We start from the raw sequence: 22,924 nt of genomic DNA, 5'->3' as shown, positions 1-22,924 counted from the left end.
TCGCGACATTCCTTGGCCTACCATTTGTTATGAATGCGAATGACGACTCGGGAAACTCCGACATTCGAATGCGCCTGTAAAGGTCATCAAAGGGCGCTCGCTCATGCGAGGTCTCTGACGGCCGACTCGCCCAGGGAGTTGGGCATCGAAGAAACAGCAACCAAACACGGGGGCGTTTGGGGCCTTCGACGACAGCCTAGCAAAGCGACTTGTAGTTGAGCCACTATGTCGCTTCTTGATGGTGTCGAGACACACCCTCTGCTACAGACAAATGACAACTTGCCGACCATAAAGGACGATCCAGTTCAGGAGTTTTTTGTCATCAAGCAGGAGGCAAAGCTGGACGTGAATTTTCGCGAGCGAAGGATCGATGGCACTGTTGACATCTACATCGTCATCTTCTCCGATAATACCGAGGAGATCCGTCTCGATGCAGCCCACTGCGAAATCGACACGAGTAATGTGACCATTACCGAGATGCGAGACGTCCACGGGGAAGTGATTGAGGGACAGAAGCAAAAGGTGTCTGCCGAATACCAGGACCCGTACCACAAACTCTTTCATTCCAAGAACTGGAACTGGACGGCCGAGCACCATGACCTTCGTCGGAACAGGGCCCGAAATGTCTTCTACAACCGAAAGACTGATGTTCCCGCCGAGAATAGAGAGATCGAGGGATGCACACCAGTCTACGGGTCGTTAAGGGTCAGTCTTCGTGGGGCCAAGGACAGCGAGCGCCCCAAGTTGATAATCAGGAAATCATCCTTGAACGTCGACGGCGCCAACAGGGGGCACAAGCAGTTCAAAGTGACCGTTCCCTTTACCAACAAGAACCCGCGGGATGGCCTGCATTTCGTTGGAGTGGATGCTCTTGACAGTCGCTACACACACATGTATACACGACATTCAATCCATCCAGGAACGGCATCATGCATTTTTCCCTGCGTAGACGACCACGGCGCCCGGTGCGACTGGAGAATCTCGATACGATTTCCTCGAACCCTTGGGGAAGCGCTCCAGCAAGCGCTGGCCACGCAACAGGACACCGCGGTCGATGGTGTTGACAAGTCTCATGACAATGATGACCGCCAGATGCTGCTGGCAGAAGAAGACAAGCTCCGAGAGATGACCGTGGTTTGTTCTGGGTTCCTCATGGAGGAGACGATCGACCCTCAAAACGACCACAAAAAGATCATGACATTTGAGCCGGAAAAGAAGGTGTCAGTGCAAAAATTGGGATTTGCCATTGGGCCGTTTGAGCATATCGACCTCTCATCTGAATTTAGAGCAGAGGAGGATGAAGTCAAGCTCGGCGTGAGCGCCTTGAAGGTCCATGCCTACTGCTTGCCTGGCCGCACTGACTGGGTACGCAATACAGGGGCGGCCTTGACAATGGCAGCGGACTTCTTGACCTACACCTTTGCTAAATATCCCTTTGGCAACTTCAAAATCTGCTTTCTCGAAGACATGGTGGAGGACACTGTGCCGTTGCATTCGCTGGCATTTATCAGTACACGTCTGCTTTTCCCAGGGGACATCATCGACACTGAAATCGAAACAACCAGGAAGATTGTCTTTACTTTGACGTACCAGTGGATCGGTATCAACATGATACCCAATACCCGCAATGATCTCTGGCTTGTTCTCGGTATCGCCCACTACATGACCGATTTATTCATGAAGAAGCTCTGTGGAAACAATGAACATAGATTCCGTATGAAGACTATGTCGGACAAGCTGGTCATTGTCGACATTGATCGACCGTCTTTGTTCGATCTTGGTCCAAACTTGCACTTGGGAGAGTTTGAAATGGATTTCATGGCCTTGAAGGTCCCCGTGGTCTTCTTCATCCTTGACAAACGAATGATTAAGGCCTCTGGTGGCCATGGCCTGACGAGAATCCTCCAAAAGTTCTTGACCAAGGCCCAGATCGAAAGCAGCGATCGTTCCACTATTCTGGATACAGAGAAGTTCAGAGCTGTATGCGAGAAGGGCTCGCGGTATCGTTTGGAGGCCTTTTGGAACCAGTGGGTATATGGCTCAGGCTGCCCCAGATTCGACGTCAAGGCAAAATTCAACAAGAAGAGGCTTTGCGTGGAGTTGACTCTTAATCAGATACAACACCAAGCAGCCAAGAGAACCGGGGGACTGGAAAAGGATGACTTTTTACGGGTCGTCAAGGAGCGACGAGCCGGACTGAAGTTGGGAGAGGTGCAGCCGTTGTTTACTGGACCCATGACTGTGAGGATCCACGAAGCCGACGGCACTCCCTACGAGCACATCCTTGAGATACGGGAGGATGCTACACGATCGACAAAGTTTGAAATCCCCTACAATACTAAATATAAGCGACTCAAGCGGACGCGACGCATGAAGGAGAAGCACAGTGGTGGCGCAAGCATGGAGATTGCAGAGAATGCTGATGATGCGTTGCTTTACTGCCTTGGAGATGTGCTTCAGACCCCGGACGACCTAAAGGATTGGGAACTCATAGAGTGGGACCCAGAGACGGAGCGAAAGATGGACCAAGAGTCTTACGAATGGATACGTGTTGATGCCGACTTCGAGTGGGCGTGTGATATGAAACGCACTCTCGAGCCGTACATGTACGTTTCCCAACTGCAACAAGACAGGGACGTGGTAGCACAGCAAGACGCCATGCTCTATCTCACTCATGGACCACTCCACCCTATTGCTTCTGGCTTCCTTGTTCGAACCTTGATTGACCGGCGATACTTTCATGGCATCCGGACGATGGCTGCTGAGGCACTACCGCGGCAATCGAACATCAAGGACATTCCCCTACTAGGCTTGAGACAGCTCATGAGGGCATTCCGTGAAATGTTTTGCTACCAACAAACCAACCAGCCGCTTCCGAATGATTTTACGGACAAGAAACAGTATCATGTTAGGCGTGCTGTAATCAAGGCCATTTCTGAAGTTCGAGACCAAACCTACCGCTGTCCGCTGGAAGCGCGTCATTTCATCCTGGACCAGCTCTTGTTTAACAACAACGAGGACAATCCGTACTCGGATCACTTCTACATCGCCACTCTGGTCGAAGCTCTTGCTACATCTCTCATCCCATCTAAGAAGGACGACTGGCTTGCTCGTCAAAGCAAAGCCCCAGATGAGGAAGAGCGCCTGTTTCTTGAAAAAGCCATGGAACAGATCGAACGCGTCCTGCGGCGTGACGAATGGACCAACTCGTACCAGAACCTGTGGACTATTGCTGGCCTGGACGCGAAACAGCGGCTTATGAAGGCAGAGGTTATCCCAAAGAACTATTCTGACTTCGCCCAATATCTGTTGGACGGCACCCGAGACTTGATCCGTATCAAGGCCTTCGAGGCTCTCATAGACTTGGGAGCCCTCATGGATGCGACCTTCTTCAATTTCTTTCTCTTTGCACTCATGACGGACAGATCCCCATTCGTTCGCACCAAGCTCATTCGAGCGATGGCCAGTGGTCTTGCTGCAATCGCCTTTGGAGAACAGACCAGGATTGTCAAGAATGAACCGGCGACGGACGATATCGAAGAGACGCTTCTCCTGGTGCAGGATAGTGCCCAGGAGATTGAAGCGAGGAAGGAAAGGATTGCCCGTAAAGAAAATCTCGATGCTGCCCTCAAGGCTTTGCGAAAGGAAATGGACGAGATTTATGTCAAGGATGAACGATTTTACAGCAATGCAATGCGTAAGGCGCTCGACCATCGTGGCCTAGGACGAAGCGAGGTAGAGAGTCTGCTGGACTTGGCAGCCATGATGTTTGAGGAGACTCAGGGCTGGGTGCTGACGCTCAACCTCCCCAAGGCCTGGACGGTGGAGAGACCCGTCAAGAGGCTCGCTGATCGATTGATTGTGCGCTTCAAGTCACACTACAAGACGCAACCGAAGGAGCCCATTACCTTTCCTGATGTTCCTGGAGACAGTCGACCGCCCGTTATTCCTAAACCACCCTCTATCAAAATCAGCACCACCAAGTTGTCCACACCACAACGTCCCACTCCCGCTCCAGGCCGGAGCAAAAGCGAGATCATTGCCGCGTCGTGGGTGTCAAACGCCAATGGTACGGAAACAAAGCTAAAGCCCGGAAATAGTGCAACACATGCGTCAGCCGCACCAAAGCGACCTCGACCGGAAAATGAAAGCGGTACTCCTGTACCAAAGCGCACAAAGACCGAGTCATCCATCATCGATGGTGACAAGACATCCAAGAAGAGGCGTATGGTGACGCTGAAGACGGGCGACCCTAAAAGTTTGTCTGTGATTCTTGGATTGCCAACCGGGCCAGCACCCATGGCAAGAACGGCGCTTCCTACCGGAGCCCCCAAGGAAGCTTCACCAGGAAGTTCCAGGAACAACATCACTGCCAAGCCGAGAAAGCCACTACCTTCAGGCGAAGTTACGCGAAAGCCGCTGCCGGGAACGGCTTCACCGGTACCACAGTCAACACCAAAGTTGTCTATTGACGCCAAGGTTGCAACGCCGTCGGCTGGCAAAGCTAGCAGCCCCCCTACCTCGGCGACACCGGTCAGCGCCAGGCCAAAGATCAAGATTATCCGAAAACCACAGCCGCCGCCCACGTCCTAGAGAGAGAAAGACGAGGCTGCCGACACCAAAGGTTTTCTGAAGTCTGATGGCTATCAATGCGGACGTCCACTCGAGAAAGTTGCGGAGTCATGGTTGTTGAGTCCACCTGCCAGCTCCGGTGGCGAGGACAAAGAGGAGCACGTGTAGATGTGTCAGAATCGATTTGAGTGCAGGACTCAATGAGTGACGGATCCAAGGGCTTCTAGTATATTACTCTAAACAATGCTCCTTAGTTTGTCTGCTCATGCAGAATGTATGATGTGGCAAGGGTTGCGTGGTAGCCCCTGGGTATGGCTTCGTCATTTCCGTATTCACGTTTGGAGTTGGGCGCCGTGAGCGGTGGGCTAGACTACAAAGAGATAGTATTTTAAAGATGTATTCATTTATATCCATTCACGTCCAAAACAAGGGAGTTTCTGGAGCTAACTTCCATATAGTTACCTACCAAGTAACGTTACCTGCCAGCTCTGGGTTGCTTTTACAAGCCCAGGCATCTGAACGGCCAGCCTCGCCATGCCCAGTTACTCGATAAGTACCCACACAGCCCGTCTTATCACCACGTGACGCGGCCAGACCCGCGTAGCGCTTATGCGAGGACGTTCAGATCTCGTCACCCGCTCTCGATTCTGCCAGGAGAGCTTCCCAAGTTTGCACCAGCCTGTTCGTCGTGTGGTTTGCGTCTCCTCTCAACCGTCCCTCACCCCTTACGGCATATTCTAAACCCGACCTTGTAATATCTACTCTCTTCCATCTACACACTGTGTGAAGCTGTAACTCTCTGCATCCATGTAGATGTTTTACTGCTCCAGGTCTGCCCACGAGCTGTAAGTACCCAGGCCGCTTTTTCCCTCGTGTCGCCGACCGTGTTGAGCTCGGAATGGATGCCACATCCCACGGCAACATTGGATTCTCTGGATATGGGGAAGGGACGGAGCGTCTGAGAGACAAGTCTACTTGTTTTTATGGCCAAGGTAAACTGTGCTAACGCCTTCGTGGTCCCAGTTGACAAGAGCATGAACAACCAGAACCTCCACGGGCGCAGTGGTGGTGCGCCGTACGACCGCGACCGCGACCGCGAAATCGACGATCGACACCGCGCCATGCAGCAGCACGAGGATTTGCGCCGTGACCAGGAACGAGAGAGAGAACAAGCCGACCGGAGCCAGCAGGGCCGTTCGGGCCCTGGAGGAGCTCCCCATCAGAGCAGTGCTGGTTCCATCCCCATTCACCAGCCTGTGGCATCACGGATCTCCGGTGCTATACACAGTCCTGGCGGTCTACTTGCCAATCACAGCGGTAATCCACCGCCCCCGGGTGCTTCTTTGGGCGCGCCGCCCGGCCCTGTCAACTTTGGCGGACCGCTGCAACAGAGCGGCGCCGCATCGCAGCAGCATCAAATCTACGCGCCGATTGGGCATTCGCAAGCTCCCCCGAACGCTTCGCAGCCGGCGTCCGGCCCGGCTGGTCCTGGATTTGGTGGTCCCCATCAGGGCCTGCACCAGGGACAACAACAGCAGCCGGGCCAGCAGGACGCTCGTGGGACGGCCGCAAAGGGAGCGGCTGCTGTAGTGGGAGTGACGCCTGGCGGCCATCAGATCCCGGGGGGCATCACGCAGGGCCAGCAGCCTATTTTGAATGTGAGTGCAGATTTCGGGGATTTCTTTTTTTTTTTTTTGCTCTCATGAGGGTTCATGGTCACCGCGCGGTTGGGGCGGACCATCGGGAGAGCAAGTTTGCCTTGCTCCCTACTGAATCATCGGATGCCAGTCACGTTTTATGACCGCCTCTGGTTGTCTGTCTTCCCACTCCCCCTTTTGCACCTTTCCGCGTCATTGCTGCTTTTTCATGGGTATTTGTGATGCCAGAAGAAAACTGCTATCGACCTTTTGAGAAACAACATGCCACCACCCCCTCTTGTATCAAGTCGAAGGGAGGGGTCGCCATCTTTGTTTGCCCAGCGGCAGGCATCTCGAGCCCTGCGTGGCTCACAAACGACTACGTGTCGCGCATCGCACCTAGGCTTTACTGCCACTCAAGAGCTCGTTGAAGCCTTTCGAGAGGGCGGACAACGTGTGATGAATATCTGCGGTGATGATATGCAGCGCTGGTCGCTTTACCACACTTTTCTTGTACATTGGCTTTTCATAATGAGGTGACATTGGTGCGAATCCAGGGCTAACCTGTGCGATGCTAGGATGCCTTGACTTATTTGGACCAAGTCAAGGTCCAGTTCCATGACCAACCCGACGTGTATAATAGATTCTTGGACATTATGAAGGACTTCAAGAGTCAAGCGTACGTGGTTCTCTACGGTGCGGCTAGGATCTTGGCACTTTTCTAACCTCTAGCATTAGCATTGATACACCGGGCGTCATTAATCGAGTCTCTGAACTGTTCGCTGGGCACCCGAACCTGATTCAAGGTTTCAACACATTTCTGCCCCCGGGCTACAGAATCGAATGCGGCGCTGGGAACGACCCGAATACGATCAGGGTGACAACCCCGATGGGGACTACAGTACAGTCCATCGCTGGACGAGGCCAAGGAGAACATGGCGGTCCCGGTGCTGGGCAGCCTCTGTTCCCCGAACGCGGCGCCCAGTGGCAGCAGCAGCAGCCGCCGCAACCACCTCAGCAGCAGCGTTCGCAGCACAACATCGAGAGCCCAGAGGCCAACTTTGCCACACCCTTGCAGAACGGGGCTAGTCTCTTCGTCCAGGCCGCTGCTCAAAGTGGCGCCTTTGATGCTCCAGGCTCAGCGCAAAGAAATGCGCCCCAGGGACAATCTGGCGCTGTCGCCGCCGTGACAGGCACTAGACAGACTCCAGGTCCAACATCCGGCCACGGCGGAGCACACTCCGGTCCCGGCAACCAAGCCAACATGGAGCGACGTGGCCCCGTCGAGTTTAATCATGCGATTAGTTATGTCAACAAGATTAAGAACCGGTTCCAAGACAAGCCAGAGATTTATAAGCAGTTTCTTGAAATACTGCAGACCTACCAGCGGGAACAAAAGCCCATTCAGGATGTCTATGCTCAAGTTACCACTCTCTTCAACGCCGCACCGGATCTGCTCGAGGACTTCAAGCAATTCCTACCCGAATCTGCAGGGCAAGCAAAGGCGACACCCGGCCGTGGAGATGAAGGCGCGCCTGCAGGCTCTAGCCAAACTCCCCAGCCTGGCGGGCAAAAGATGCCTCCTCTGGGCAGTTTTGCTCCGCCTCCCAGCGCCAGCAAAGACAACAATAAGAAGAGGCCTCGCGGCGACAAGCAAGCTGCCGTTGCTGAAAACGCCCCTCTCGACACCAACGCGGCAAGTCGGCTTCAGCAGAGCGTCGTAAATGGGGCTGGCAAGAGGACAAAACTCAGCCATGCCAGGGCCACCGGGGATCCTTCCACTATCGAGCCTACACTTACCCCAGTCATGCCTGAGCCATATCCTCCTCGCCCCTCTGCCACCTCCAACCAGGAAGAAATTGCCTTTTTTGAGCGTGTCAAGAAGTTTCTCAGCAATCGGTCGTCGATGAACGAGTTCTTGAAGCTGTGCAACCTTTTCAGCCAGGGCATTATTGACCGCAACACCCTCTTCCACAAGGGTGCCCTGTTCATCGGAGCCAACCCTGACCTCATGTCCTTTTGGAAAACATTTGTCGGCGTGAATTCTAATGACGTCGTAATTGAGAATCGGCCTGCACCTCCTACGGAGAAGCTGTCCCTCAGCAATTGCCGTGGCTACGGCCCTAGCTACAGACTCCTTCCGAAGAGAGAGCGCTTGAAGCCTTGCAGTGGCCGCGATGAATTGTGCAACTCGGTTCTCAACGACCAGTGGGCCTCGCACCCTACCTGGGCCAGCGAAGACTCTGGATTTGTCGCTCACCGGAAGAATCAGTTCGAAGAGGGTCTTCACAGGATCGAAGAAGAGCGCCACGACTACGACTTCAACATTGAGGCCAATCTGAAATGCATCCAGCTGCTGGAGCCCATTGCGCAGCAAATGCTCGCCATGTCGCCTGCCGAGAGAGAAGCCTTCCATATGCCTGCCGCCCTTGCCGGCCAGAGCACGTCAATATTCAAGCGAATCACCAAGAAAATTTATGGCGAGAGGGGCATTGACGTTGTCAACGACATGTACAGCCACCCCTTTGACGTGGTGCCCGTCTTGCTGGCCCGTATGAGACAAAAGGATGAAGAGTGGCGCTTCTCCCAGCGTGAATGGGAGAAGGTTTGGCATGCGCAGACGGAGAACATGCATCTCAAGAGTTTGGATCACATGGGCATCCTGGTCAAGTCCACCGACAAGAGGAACCTGACTGCGAAGCACCTGGTGGATGTTATCAAGACCAAGCATGAGGAGCAACGCCGAGAGCGTGTCCTCAGGGGCAAAGCCCCGCGGCACCAACTGGTCTGGGACTTGAGCAACAAGCAGGTTCTCCTCGAACTACTTCGCTTGATGATGCTGTATAGCATGCACAATGGGCAGCACAGCACGCAGGAGAAGGAGAGAATTTTGGACTTTTTTGAGAGCTTCATCCCGGCCTTTTTCGACCTTCCCGAAGAAATGTATCAGGACAAGCTTCCCAAGATGCAGCCTGATTCTGGCGAGGACGATGTCGAGGATGCTACGCCTGCTGAGCTGACCAATGGGCGAAGCCGCCGTAACGGCAAGAAGGGGGACCTACTTAGAGGAGTCTTGGACCCCGGACGCAACGGCAGCAAGCCCAGGAGTCAAAAGGAAGACAGTGCCGCTTCTGGTAGCAAGGAGACCACTCCTGATGTCACGTCGGCCAATGAAGAGGAGATGGCCGATGCCCCGGAGGAAGCTGCTGTTCCAGAGGTGTCGAACGAGCGGTGGATGCCAACCATTCCCAAGCCGGTAGTTGTCAGCGGAGACAACACACTGCTTGACGAAGGCGGCGAGTTGAAGGCGGATGGTTTCTTTACCCGCCCCTGGTACAATTTCTTCTGTAACCAGACCATTTACGTCTTCTTCAGCATCTTCCAGACCCTTTACGGGCGTTTGCTGGATATCAAGGAGAGCCAAGAGTTCGTTGCTCAGGCGGTCGAGCGCCTCAACAGGCCCAAGCCGGCCAGAGATATTGGCTTCACGGAGAACCACATGACCTTCTTTGAGCCGACGGACCCCCCGGAGACTTATTGGCCCAAGACTGTGGAGTTGATTGAGGAGTACATTACTGGTGATGTCGACGAGAACCGATACCAGGATGTCTTGCGCCACTACTACCTCAAGAATGGCTGGAAGTTGTACACCATCCAGGACCTCCTCAAGACGCTATGCCGACTGGCCTTGACTTGCAGCAGCACCGATGCCAAGGAGAAAACGCCGGATCTCATCCATCAGTATCTGACCAGCCGGGAGAAGGACGAGACGAGTTATCAGACGGAAATATCGGCACGGAAGTTTGCAGAGAAGTGCGTCAAGGACGGGGATATTTTTGTTATTTGTTGGGTGAGTCGGCGGCCGTTGCCATGTGCGACTGCAATGAGTGCTTGGACTTGAACTGCTAACAGGGAAATGCAGTTCCCCCAGAAGGCCGAGGCGACTGTGCGATGGCTGCAGCGCGACGAGACGACGTTCTACATGGACGAGATGCAGGTCCGTGAGCGTTGGCAGTACTACATCTCGTCGTTTATCCGAGTTGAACCGACCGAGGGCATTCCCCGATCCAAGCTGCAAAAGGTGGTTCTCACGCGAAACCTCCCCTGCGGTGATGCCGACTCAGACTCCGATGAGGTACCAAAGCCGCTTTCGTACAGCGAGAATCTCACGACTAGCATCTGTCTCAAGAGCTCCAAGATGGTCTGGGGTCCTGGTACCTCGGAATACTTCATCTACGACAGGTCGCCGCGCACGCAGGAGGAACGCGAGCGGCGGGAGAAATTCACAAAGGCCCTTGGCATGCACCGCGAAAGCAAGCTCGTAGAGAAGATGGTGCACAACCCCTCGTGGACCAAGGACATGAGCCCCGAGGAGGTTCAGGAGCAAAACAAGAACTTCCGCAAGTGGATGGACGACGGGGTTGCGCCACCCAGCGGAGACGTCGAGATGGACTAACAAAGGGGGCAAGACACAAGACATGGGGGCAAGCGGAATGGTAAAGAAGGTCGAATCGGCGAGACTCATCAGCGAGGGACATGTACTACATTGGGAGAGGGTCGGACTTGGAGCACAGGAACTTTTGTTTTATACCAGGGAATTATTTATTGACTGAGTTTTTTTTTTTTTTTTCCCTTTTCACTTTTTGTTTATTGTCGTCACTGTGGTCAATGAAGGGGTTCAAGTTTACCGGGCGGCGGCAGCGCTGGGTCGTGTATTATCTTTGTTTTTGTTTTGATTTTTTTACGAAGTTGTCGAGGGGGGCGGCAAAGCGAAGGTGCACGCACGCACACGCGCACGCACGCATGCATAACCTGTGTACGCAGGAGCCTATGTGGTTGTGGTGACTGGGAGATTTCCTTCTCTTGGTCTCTATTCTAGACAATGAATCGATGACGGTGTTTGGAGCTTACCCGGATGGCATGACGTCCCGGGCGCACATGTGGTTGATGTTGGATGACGGGGTTTGTGTGCCAGCCAATGGCCACCCTGCCCTGCCGTTCCTGCGTCGCCTGAAAAGGTGGAGACGCGCAGGCAAGGTTATCGTTAGCTGTCCAACTTGCTCCGCGGCGAAGACCAAGTGTCTCCAAGATGCAAATTTCAACAACACCGTCCAACACCGGGCTCAGCCACCTTGCCATCATCCACGGGCTGGCTGCCAACGAAATGGTGTCCTCATGTCGTCATTAATCTCCATGCTCGCTGGCGCCCTTTTCGCGGTGCTCGGCGCACTCCCTGCCGCCGCCGCCGGCCTCACCGACGACGATCTGCGCAACATCCCGTCGCCCGGGGACGACTTCGACATACACACGGGCAAGCTCCTGGCCCCCATACTGATCCCCCGTGTGCCTGGCACCCAAGGCAGCCACAAGACCCAGAAACACTTTGTCGACTTCTTCCAGTCGTCGCTGCCGTCGTGGGAGCTCTCGTGGCAGAACTCGACTTCCAAGACGCCCCTCAGCGACACCAGAGATGTGCCCTTTTCCAATTTGATATTCCGTCGAGACCCGCCCGACTCGCATCCCGGCGACGTGTCGCGCCTGACCCTCGTCGCGCACTTCGACTCGCTGATCAAGCCCGAGGGCTTCGTGGGCGCCATTGATTCCGCCGCGCCGTGTGCCATGCTGATGCATGTGGCGAGGAGCATCGATGCCGCGCTGACCAAGAAGTGGCAAGACGGCCACGACGGGCTAGAGGAGCGGCAGGGCGTGCAGATTTTGTTTCTTGATGGCGAGGAGGCCTTTGTGCAGTGGTCTGATACCGACTCGCTATATGGAGCGAGGTGCGTCAATTCACACCCAGCGCCACGAGGAGTGCGTATTCCAATGCTGACCGTCGGATTGCAGATCCCTGGCGCAAGAATGGGACGAAACCTCCCACCCAACACTGTCGACCTTCCGCACGCCCCTCGAGAGCATCTCCCTCTTCGTCCTCCTCGACCTCCTCGGCTCGCCCAGCCCCAGCGTCCCCTCGTACTTTCTTCCCACGCACTGGACCTACAGGAACATGGCGGCTCTCGAGGGCCGCATGCGCGCCCTCAACCTGCTCGAGTCCACGCCCGCGAAGCCTTTCCTCCCGGACCGGGACAAGCAGGCGGCGGAGTTCGGCCGCAACTACATCGAGGACGACCACATCCCCTTTATGCTGCGCGGTGTGGATGTGCTGCACCTGATACCGGGACACTTCCCACCCGTGTGGCACACCCTGGACGACGACGGCGAGCACTTGGACCTGGCAACGACGAGGGACTGGGCGAGGATAGTCACGGCGTTTGTGGTGGAGTTTATGGAGCTCGGTGGGCTGTCGAATACGACGGCCGCGAGGACCGCGCTGGAGGGGAGTGCTACGCAGAATGTGCTCGGCAAAAGGACTGAGCTGTGATGATGAGTTTTGATGCTTGGCGTTGGGGTGTGTGGGTTTTGTTCATGTGCTTGGAAGCGCCGCGCTACGTTTTTCCAGTGTAGATTTACATTTCAACGTTGACACAACTGCCATATGTGCTCTCATGCCATTGTAATCGTGCTTAAAATGGCTGTCATGATGGATTCTATCGTTTTTGTGTGTATCCCAGCTGTACCGCGGCCACTGGGTTGGATATCAAGGCCAGCGTGGCTGTTGCCAATGCTCACACTGTCTCGCACCGTACGCCGACCAATCACAGGGCCCCACCTCCAACCACGTATTCCGTATTCCTCAACTTCGTACGTAGCTGCTTCCCTCACCAAGCTGTCAATCGACCATCTGCCTCCCCACGCCAAACCAACACAATGCGCTTCTTTGCAGCTTCGACGGCGCTGGCCCTCGCCGCCGCAGCTCACGCCACCTCTTGGACTTTTTCAGATGCTTCTGTCTCAGTGGACTCCAAGACCTCCGAGAAGACGGTCGAGACGTAAGTTTTCCTCGTACGCCTGCTACCACTACGCGCGACTGACAGTTGTGTCTTTTTCTGCTTCCATCTCTGCAGATTCTCCAGCGCCGACCGGTCCAAGAAGACAATCGACTTTGGGCACCAGGATGTCCTCAAAATAACACTGACCACCAAGGACGGATCCAAAGCCAGGAGACCGCACCAGGCCTTCCTGGTCATCAAGGAAGCTTCTGGGCTGGAGGCGCCGTATGCCTTGACTCTGAAGGAGTCTGGCAAGGGCGTGGTCCAAATCGTACGTTGCGCTGGAGAGACGCCGGTTTCACAAGATGCTTACTTCTCTCCTTTTTTCTTTTTGGTCTTGCACAGAGCCACAAGGACCTCCCCGCCCAGCTTCTCACCGCGGCCGCTCCCCTCGAGGCCAGCCTGGTCCTCGGTTCGACCGGGTCAACCGAGGGGTCCGTGACGCCCGTCTTCGACATTGCTGTCAAGTTGGATCCCGACCACCCCACGTCCCGTCCCGCTGCTCCCCTGCGGTATGGCAAGCTCGCTGAGATCCATCACGTTTTCCGCGCGGACCCCAAGAGCCCGCCCAAGATTGTGTCGCTGGTGTTTTCGCTTGCTGTGCTGGCCACCGTGCCTGCTCTCTTCCTCGGGGTATGTCTTTCAAACACTTCCAGCCTCCTTTTTGAGGGCGTGCGTGTGCTGACTGGTATAGTGGATTGGACTTGGCGGCAACCTTTGCCACGTTCCAACGGCCATTGGCAATGCGCCGCTTTCACATGCCCTCTTCTGCGGGTCCATCGTGGCCATGGAAGGGGTGTTCCTGTCGTACTACAGTACGTGGAACTTGTTCCAGACGCTGCCGGTGATGGCTGTCGTGGGGGTGGTTGCGTTTTTCAGCGGCACCAAGGCTCTTGGCGAGGTCCAGGCCCGAAGATTGGCTGGGGATAGGTAAAGGGTGAGATCTGCATTGGGGATCAATGCGAAGGCGGAAATGATGCCTGGAGCGATTGGGGGGATGGAACAACCATAGGGGCAGCAGGGCAGAGAAGGGCGACAGAAACGGTAAGAGAAATATAAGACGTGTATTAAAAGAGGATAGATACGATGCTACGTAACAATAAGTTGCAGCTGGTTAGTGATAGATGCTAAGTGGTATTCTGTATTCTGCCTAGTGTGCCTATAATTGCACGTACTTGCCAGACAAGCGGTCGTAAGGGTTGGAGGGAGATGTTGGATGAAACGGGACGATGCAACTGTTTAGATGGGATGCCGGTGACTGGGTAGAAACTACCAAGTAGTTACATGGCGACAGATGTGAGGAGTAGTTGCTCGGCCGGTGCTGCTTGCCAAACCATGGGAGAGGTGCTTTGCGCCGTGTTCAGTTGGCGCAAGGGCACGTACGTATGCCCGCGTGCATGTGCATGCGTGCATGTGTGCACACACACGGTTTATCCGCGCCTCACAGCCTCGACCAGGCACGCAGCCTCTCGTCCAGCAGGGCGTTGAACCAGACGCTCCTCTCGAAAATGGGCGCGTGGCCCAAGCCCTCGACGACGAGGGCGGCGCCGGGCTCCAGCAGGCGGACCAGGCGGCGGCCGTTGCGCACGTCGAGCATGTTGTCGGCGTCGCCGTGCAGGACGAGGATGCGGTCCCTGCCGACGTCGTCGGCCATGGCGCGCAGCTGAGCGGGCGACTTTGCGTGGCCGGCGGCGGCGAGGAGCTGGCCGACGAAGCCGGGCAGGGTCAGGGCGCCGGGGGCGCGGCGCTTGTGCAGCTCCTGGGCCTGGAAGCGCTGGAAGTTGGACCCGAAGCGGCGGTACTCGCCGTCGGGGGTGTCGGCGGGGGCGCACAGGGGCGTGGCGGCGGGCGAGGGCAGGGCGAGGGCGTCGTCGGGGGCGGCGAGGAAGGCGGGCGGGAAGAGGAGGGCGGCGGTGTCGCGGACGGCGCGGCCCTCGGGCTTGGGCCGCAGCAGGCCGATGCGGTCGGCGGCCGTCTGGGCGAGCGTCTTGCCGCTCTCGACGCGCGCGCTCGTGCTCACCAGCGACAGCGACCGGATGCGCCGCGGCGCCAGGCACGCCAGCTCCTGCGCCACCATGCCCCCGAGCGAGATGCCCACGACGTTGAGCTGCCGCGGCTGCGTCCAGCCCACGTGGTCGGCCACCGACAGCACGTCCCGGGCCATCTGGGACGTCGTGTACCGCCCCAGCGGCTTGTCGGACCGCCCGACGCCGCGGTTGTCGAGCACCAGCACCGAGTTCTGCGTCCCGTGGACGTGGCCGAAGTGGTGCGTCTGCACCTGCCACGACGTGGTCGTGCCGGCGAGGCCCATGACGAGCTGCGGGGGGCCGGAACCGGAGTTAGAACTCGTCCTCTTCCCGTCTCAGACGACCACATCCGGGCCGTCTGTTCAAGTTGCGACGACGTACAACGAGCTTGGTCGGGCCGGAGCCGTGGACTTCCCAGTAGATGTGGACGGGGCTGCCGCGCCCCCGGGCCACGGGGAGGCTGCCGGAGGAGTGAGGCTGCAGCTTCCAGACGGCGCTCTTGTACGCCGGGTGCTGCGTGGTTTCCTCCACCGAGGGCAAGTTGCAGATTCTGTGAAGCAGCCAACCTTGTCAGCTTTGAGATGGACGTCGAAGGGCGGGGGCGGGGGCGCAAGGGACGTAACGTACGGTTCCGACATTGTATTCTTGGTGGTGATGAGGTGCGGTCGTGACGCTGGTGATGCCGAGGTGGGAAGTCTTGATTGGCCTACATCTTTGCTTACTAAGCACTTCGGCACCGTCCGAATCCGTCAGGGCAGTACTACCAACGATGTATTCATCCCTAATAATAAAACATAAACCTCGTTCTAAAGCGAATGTCGCTCCTCCTATGGCTTGTATGCCTCCTTGGAGCTAGTACGCGGCCAGCTGGCCAGTCTTGTCGCACGCACGATTCAACTTGGACGAACCGGGAGGCCCTTGCCTCGCGCCTCTGAACGGCTTCGGCTCTGACACTGGTCTTGCTCTCCATCTTGGTATTTCGCAGGTTCCCCTGTATTTGACCGTCAAAGTGGGCTCATTGTTGGTACACACCAATCCGTGGGCGCACTCGTTGCCCCAGAGGGCGCATTTTTTGCCCACTTCGAGTCCCAACTTCGGTCCCGGTGTCTGCTGCTGGCTGGCAGCTCGTACACACTTCCAGTAGTCCTCAGGGCCCGTCGCTCCACTCAGTGAGCACATCCTCACGTCATTAATGCAGGCTTGCTCGTTGCCATGGTACAGTTTGCAAAGCTCGCCTAGGGGGATACTCTGTCTCCGTGTATGTGCAATCAGTCCGGCGAGAGAGGCGCAAGGAAAAGCGGCAACAATAATCATGGAGTACTTCATCGTTGCGTGTGATCCTTTTTGGAAGGAACGCAAAAGAGAATCTTGCAGAAAGAGCCGAATAGCTAATAGAGTAAATGTCAAGCTGTGGCATGGAGTAAAATTTCAATTTCGAACATGAGAGAAAGACGCGATATTAATACCAATGTCTCATAACTCTACGCAGTCAATTTCTATTAGTAATCTATAACGTAACTTTGAGCTTGCTTTTTCGCACATCGCGCTACTTATTTCGTCTTGCTGTAGTTATTATACCTACTCTAGTGGATAAATCTAGGTGAACTTGTACATATAATAAGCAATATATAACGTAACTTTGAGCTTGCCTCTTTACACATCGCGCTGCTTATTGCGTCTTGCCACCTCATACCTACTGTTGTGTGCAACTTTAGGTAACTTGTATACGTAGCAAGCAATCTATAACGTAACTTTGGCCAGACCGGCTCTGTTGGGCGACGGAATTGGTGGCTGCTTTGCCGGGTTTCCCCTTGCCCATTGTTTTAGTTTTGACTTGGCCCTCAAAATCGTCATCTTTTTTTTGTTTTCGAGATGCAATGGCTCTGAAACCGAGACATGTCCGCATGGAAAGAAGGACGACCTTGCCTGGGAGAAACGCGATGGGGAGGTGGAGTTGTGGTCCGCCGGAGAGGTCTCTGCAAAACTCGGACATTTACCGTGGTATCGGCTGGAATGCAGTGATGGCACTTCTGCCGCCATGAGGGTCCCCTGTAAAGGTAGTTGAGCTATATTGCTCACTCGCCACAAAGACACGAGACGTGACTGAATCAGAACAGGTAGTGTAAAGTTGCGCGGCCGTCGCAACAATACCGCATCTCGACGGAGTGCTTCGCCGCCATGGCCGATATGCATCTGGCGCAGATGACGATCCTCATGCCCCTGGCGGACCCCGAGTGCTTGACCATGCGACTGAAGAAGTCCGGACGGTCAGTCGACATGTTCAGGCGCCGTTGAAGTTTGTCCCTGGTTGCCTTGTCCTCCAGAAACCGCGTCGGAGCGACATGCAGCCTTTCAATGAAGACATCGACGTGGCCTTGGATGAGCGGAGGCTGGCTCTGTTGCGTGGTTCGGTGATGTGTGCTGTTACAGCCATAATGAGCGACTCATGCTTTGCTTGAGTACACTGAATGAGGAACGATGAAGACCAGACGAGAGCCTACCACAGCATTTACTCTGTGCAAGGGCCCGATGCTGTCCTTGGACCGGATATGCCAAGTAGAATTGGAGATGAGGGACGGATTTCCCGTTGCTAATCAAGCTCCCTCAAACACTGGCATAGCAAGGATCAGCGGGAATGCAGCCTCAGCTGTTGGCATCTAGGCCCTTGGACCATTCCTTCCAAGGACATCTGAAGCCAGTGGTTCCAACTGCCGTTGTAGTTGCCTGTCCAGCTTTTGCCACTCTCAAAGTGGTGGGGATTCACTCGAGCCTTCACGAATGCTCGTTTCATACTCTGGGGTTGTCATGTTGGTTGCCGTTGGGAAAATATACAGTATGCCAAGTTTGTGCGCCGTTGGCGAATTTTTTCTTAAGTGTTGTTCGCGGACAGGGCAGGGCACCTTGAAGCTCTTATGAGAGTCTGGGTCCTGATATAATATACATATATGTGCCGCACGCCTACTCCTGGAGCGTGGCGCTGATGTTGAGTTCAGAAATTCTTCCGCAGTCCACTCCTCTAATCATTGCTCCAGGAACCAAGACACCAAGCCACAATGTGCCGTCCACCGGCGGCTCTGATGGATATTGGTCAAGTTTATCTTGGCTGACATCGCCGCTGGCTGCTCCTGTCGTTTGCTTTGTCGCCCTTGGGTGTCGAGACTAATCAGTGCCCGACTGAAAGCCAGGCGACGCTCAGTATAGTCCAAGGCATTCGTAGCCCGAACAGCGGAGATGGCATTACAGTCTCCTCCATGAGCCTTGTCCTTGTACTTGTCCCCCCATTGGCCTTCCGGCCCACCTCATACGTCCTCTTCCATTCCGAGGTTTGCCGAGACGGAAGTTGGCTTCAAAGCTGTTCCGAGTCCACTCGCCTGCCACGAGAGTTGCTGCTGTCAGAGAATTGTTAGGGGCCCGCGTCCTAGCAACGTGTTCATCTGCAAGAGACCAGTGATTCGACTCGTACACAAGTCAGCGTTTCAACGGGTACCGTTTAGCGCTCAACTATGCCATCGTCTAAATAGAACTGCAGGATTCAGCGGACAGATCAGCGTGCATCAGCGTCGTCTTCGTCACAAAAGGTCGTTCCGATATTTAGCAGCCACATCACACGGATGAGCGGACTATGTGCAAACTTGAAAGCATCGATTCCGGTCTCGGGGCCTGGCGTCAGGACCCCTGCTGGGCCGAATGAGCAGTTGGTCAAGTCTCAGAGCCCGTCAGCCTGGGAATACAATGCCAAGGCATCCACACAACCTGGCTCCTCCAAAAACTGTGGTGTGTACTTGGTGAGCCACTCAGATCCCAAGTTCTGCGGTGTATTCAGCTTTGCGGAATTCCCAGTAATCCGGATACCATCCGGATTGCTCCCAATCTATCATGGCAATGATCTGGCGTGGAGGTTCCGGGGAGATGATGATATTACTTGGATGGAGGTCCGAGTGCGTAAAGACTACGCGAGAACCGTGGGGAAGATGTTGCCGATACGGGTCAGGAATCTTGGTCGGATCGACACCTGGCCAGTGCTGCTCTATCTCTCTCTTTAACATCAAAGACAGCCAATCATGAAACTCTTTTACAGAAAGGAAAGGCTCAGCCCGTGGTAGCACTCTGTCTGTGAAGACGACATGGGCCAAGGGGCTGCGATCGATATGAAAGTCTCGTCGGTGATACGAGCATACGCGCAGAGTGGCGTCGGCATGCTTCTCAACGGTGGCGAGGACACCCGTGCTGCTCATTTTTCGCCTTGTGTGTGACGAGTTGACGAGACACGGTCAGTCGCAGGTGGTGTCGTGCGTTGTCCCCGTCTCCAGCCTCTAACCCTAACCCCAACCACAAGATACAGCAATGTGCTCTCGAAGAATCCCAGGTCAATGCACAGAGATGTGCGTATGAAGCTGGGCTGCGCGTGATGTAGACCCTGGCACATTTCCCGACTTCACCAGCTGATTGTTGATGATTTATTGCGGCGGTTTTCTTGCCAAGAGAAGCTCTTGCGTGTAAAGAAACTACCTTGAAAGCATTGCAGGAACAGGCAAGACGCATTGCTTCTACAAGCAAGCATCGGTTTTCTGCTAGAGTCGATCTCTTCAACGCTTTGCTCTCACAATCCGACGCCAAATTCGCTGGCCACCTGCCACGTCTACAAAGCCTGTCGGATAGCATCCTCTAGTAATAACACGAGAGCATACGGGTTGGAAATACTGGTCACACTCACTACCGGTAAAAAGGAGACTATGAGTTACTGTAGATCCTGCAGAGAACTGATCTAGCTCATGTAGCGTTGCGTCGTGCTTACAAGTTGCAGCGGCCTCAAGCCTCGTCGGGCTGGAAATAGCTACACCAGCTGTACCTAGCTGAGCACCTACTCAATTTCTGATACATGATCAAGTAGTTTCTGGTCTTTTTATACAGTTGAACTTACTAAGCCAAGTAGGGTAGACATCTTCCAGACTAGACAGCACAATTGACGTAACCTTTACTCGAGATTCGATCCAAAGTAAGGTAGGACACAGTACAGCATTTGTAGACTTCCTCCCACGGCTGTTCTCAGTAACCCAAGCTACAGCGCAGCCTTGAGTTTGCGCGTCAAGCTATTCTCGTTCTTGTTGAGGATGCCTAGTTGTAGCATTTCCCGCAGGCCTCCTTGCACTCATTGCAAGCATTGCAGGTTTGCCCAAAGCCACAGTCTTCACAGACACCCTCGTTCAGGCCCTTGCACGCACTGTACATCCACTGGCCCCCAAGGTCGCTGCTCCGATGGGCACACTCGCCACGCTTGGCAGGTCGTGGTGGTCCCGGGACGACCGTGAAGGGTGCGTCGGCGACGATCCAGGGCTGCGTACTGCCGTCGTTGCAGAAAAATATGGCCTTGAACTCGCCGTCTCCCAGCTCAGCGTCGTTAAACTTGGCCGCGCTGGTCGCAGGACACCCCTTACTTGGCGGCAGAGGTGCCTTTGCCTTGGCGTTGGCAACAGAGGGATTCTTGAAGTCGGCAGGCCAGACGCCGATCATGGCCTCCCCTAGGGGGCATCTCGACTCTGGCTCGATGAAACTGACGATGGTTTGATTACGAGTGAAGGACGTCGAGGAAAAACGAGCCCCACCATCATAAGCGCAATTGGCTGTAGGCTTGCCGAGGGCTGGCTGCATGGCGCCTAGCAAGAGTACGGCCGCGTTTGACAGGAACATGATGGAGGAGGGCAGGCTGAAGTCTATGATTGGTGGGTGAAAAGAGGCTCGGCGTGGACTGATTGCTGATGACAGAAAATGCGGTCTTCTTTATACTCGTGCCACATTGCCATCGACGAGATTTCCTGGCTCGTGATGCTCCTCTACAATGTAGCCTTGGCCCTTGACAAGAAAGTGGCGTGACTCGGTGGGTGTACACCAGGCGGGACACCGTAGCCTGCATGAAGTCTCTTGAGAAGCAGCCCTCAAGGCTTCTGCGCGTAGGCGTTGTTGTTACTGCCCATAAACGAAGAGAGCAACACGTCCCCCCTCCCGCCAAGCAGCTGGAGGAAGGGTTAGGCCTAGGCCCTTGGCCCTTGTTCCTGTTGGGTGAGACGTTTATATACAGGAACGGTTGGAACAAGCGAGTAATTACGTGCAGTCTCCATGAAACCAAGTTGTGCGGCCTGTAGACTGTAGTCTCGAGTCATGAGGCTCATGCCTCGTGTCGACATGACACGGGACTCGGAAGTCTTGCCTTACAGCCCTGCGTATATGCAATCTTTACAAATAAGGTTAAAGATTCCTTCTCCGCCCGGTTGGCTGCTCCGCCACGACTTCACTGTCAATGTGCCACTCGGACTCGGGCCGAATGACTCGGCATGACAAACAATGCGCCGAAACTGCGACGGATTCATGCCAAAATACCAAGCGGAGAATGCAACAGCAACATCAGGCAATGCATGGCTTCGGAGTCCTTTGATTTTACGGCCTTCCCCTCGGCGGCTGTCCCATGCCCGACTCGTCGTCTAGTTCCTCTGAAGACGGCTTTTTGCGTGATGCTCGGCGGAACTTGTGGTCAAGACTCAAGAGCCTCAACCACATGACTAGCTGCAGTGCACAAAGGTTGCAGCTAGCACGATGCCCTCATAAGCTACTCGTGGGTCCGGGCATCAAGTCGCGTCAAGCCAGATTACACGCGCAGGCACCCTCGTGTATGTAGAGCCCTCGTTGGTCGGGACCTCTCGACGGAGAAACCAAGGATCTCGAGTCGAGACCAGACGATATTGTTACGTGATAACATGAGTCATTTGCTCCAAGCCCTGATCATTGAGAACCAGCCCTTGTTACGTTGTTGTGCGCCGCACAGGCTGGGCTGGCGCAACGTCTCCAACATTCACAAGCTGGTCGACTGACATTCCGCAACTGTGAACTGGGCCAGTCCCTCGGGTCTCTGTTACAGCCTGCGTCTTACCAGAAGCATCTCTTTCGCGTTCATCACAAAGTCTCTGACCTTGTTTGGCCACAAGTATCTGCTATGCGGCACGCCCGGCTTGCTGCCATCGTCTACGTGCTCGGCAAACTTCCCAACTTTTAAGTGGTAGTCTTTAGTCACAATCCTGGCCGATACTCAGGATAGAAGATTCGACCCTCTCCTCTTATTACAGGGTTAGGGTGGGTTTAGTCGTGCCGCACCAAGTCGTTATTCGGGCGGCACTAAACCTGATATCAATCAGCGCCTACTTGCCCACACCCCCCACGGAAAATTTATATACACCAAGGGCTACAATTTAAAAATTTCAGCTGGATTCAATTGAAATCTATTGATGTTTTTGACAACATGAGCGCCAGCAGGGCCTGATTCGCTTTAGAGCGTGATTTCTGGTGTTTTCGGTGCTTTGTATAAATGCACATGTATCTGTAGTCTGTCAACTGTTCTGCACACGGACACAGCAGAGCGAGGGAACCGGGAACTGTACCTGTCTCTAGCGATTGTTAGCAAGTAACCAGTCAGAGAATCAACGACGGATTGTCCCGGGGACACTCTGCATTTATCAACGCAGTAGGGTCGTGTGCAGCAATGAAGGAAGACGAACCGAAACTTGACATGGCCAAGCACAAGCCGACAAGATCCGTCAGCCAATCCTTTGGCTCTTGATCTAACATCATCTCTCCCCCGTAGATGAGTTGCTGTAATAAGGGCTGGTCCTTCGGATCAGGGCTTGGAGAAAAAAGACTCATATTGCATATAATACTATGTAGTCCTAAAGGTTCTTAGTTCTTTAATCTAATAGACCTGACTGTATATATAATAGTGTCTATATATTTAACCTGACCAGGCAGCAAAGAGGTA

General features: G+C 54.8%; 6 protein-coding genes across 6 annotated transcripts; 4 read left to right on the top strand and 2 right to left on the bottom strand.

Annotated features, from left to right (window-relative positions):
* Window positions 1-225: 225 nt before the first annotated feature.
* Window positions 226-4,593, top strand: MAM_06614 (uncharacterized protein; the record flags this gene model as incomplete). The annotated part of the gene is made up of 1 exon (XM_040825412.1): window positions 226-4,593. The coding sequence occupies one exon, from the start codon at window positions 226-228 to the stop codon at window positions 4,591-4,593; it is 4,368 nt and encodes a 1,455-aa protein (XP_040676623.1).
* Window positions 4,594-5,606: 1,013 nt separating this feature from the next.
* On the top strand, window positions 5,607-10,665 carry MAM_06613 (Histone deacetylase interacting; the record flags this gene model as incomplete). The annotated part of the gene is made up of 4 exons (XM_040825411.1): window positions 5,607-6,230; window positions 6,788-6,888; window positions 6,948-10,059; window positions 10,132-10,665. 4 exons carry the CDS (start codon window positions 5,607-5,609, stop codon window positions 10,663-10,665), a joined length of 4,371 nt encoding a protein of 1,456 aa, XP_040676622.1.
* A 737-nt stretch (window positions 10,666-11,402) lies between these two features.
* Window positions 11,403-12,588, top strand: MAM_06612 (Peptidase M28; the record flags this gene model as incomplete). The annotated part of the gene is made up of 2 exons (XM_040825410.1): window positions 11,403-11,989; window positions 12,054-12,588. 2 exons carry the CDS (start codon window positions 11,403-11,405, stop codon window positions 12,586-12,588), a joined length of 1,122 nt encoding a protein of 373 aa, XP_040676621.1.
* Window positions 12,589-12,974: 386 nt separating this feature from the next.
* Window positions 12,975-14,030, top strand: MAM_06611 (oligosaccharyltransferase subunit ribophorin II; the record flags this gene model as incomplete). The annotated part of the gene is made up of 4 exons (XM_040825409.1): window positions 12,975-13,096; window positions 13,172-13,367; window positions 13,442-13,729; window positions 13,791-14,030. 4 exons carry the CDS (start codon window positions 12,975-12,977, stop codon window positions 14,028-14,030), a joined length of 846 nt encoding a protein of 281 aa, XP_040676620.1.
* A 507-nt stretch (window positions 14,031-14,537) lies between these two features.
* On the bottom strand, window positions 14,538-16,449 carry MAM_06610 (uncharacterized protein; the record flags this gene model as incomplete). Its single annotated transcript, XM_040825408.1, has 5 exons — window positions 14,538-15,413; window positions 15,505-15,648; window positions 15,751-15,883; window positions 16,014-16,114; window positions 16,156-16,449. 5 exons carry the CDS (start codon window positions 16,447-16,449, stop codon window positions 14,538-14,540), a joined length of 1,548 nt encoding a protein of 515 aa, XP_040676619.1.
* Window positions 16,450-20,238: 3,789 nt separating this feature from the next.
* On the bottom strand, window positions 20,239-20,811 carry MAM_06609 (uncharacterized protein; the record flags this gene model as incomplete). Its single annotated transcript, XM_040825407.1, has 1 exon — window positions 20,239-20,811. One exon carries the CDS (start codon window positions 20,809-20,811, stop codon window positions 20,239-20,241), a length of 573 nt encoding a protein of 190 aa, XP_040676618.1.
* Between the last annotated feature and the right edge of the window lie 2,113 nt (window positions 20,812-22,924).

The sequence above is a fragment of the Metarhizium album genome, assembly GCF_000804445.1.
Source record: "Metarhizium album ARSEF 1941 chromosome Unknown scaffold_22, whole genome shotgun sequence".
NCBI classification, from domain to species: domain Eukaryota; kingdom Fungi; phylum Ascomycota; class Sordariomycetes; order Hypocreales; family Clavicipitaceae; genus Metarhizium; species Metarhizium album.
The sequence above is the reverse complement of the archived record's forward strand: the minus strand, read 5'-3'. Positions and strand labels throughout refer to the sequence as shown.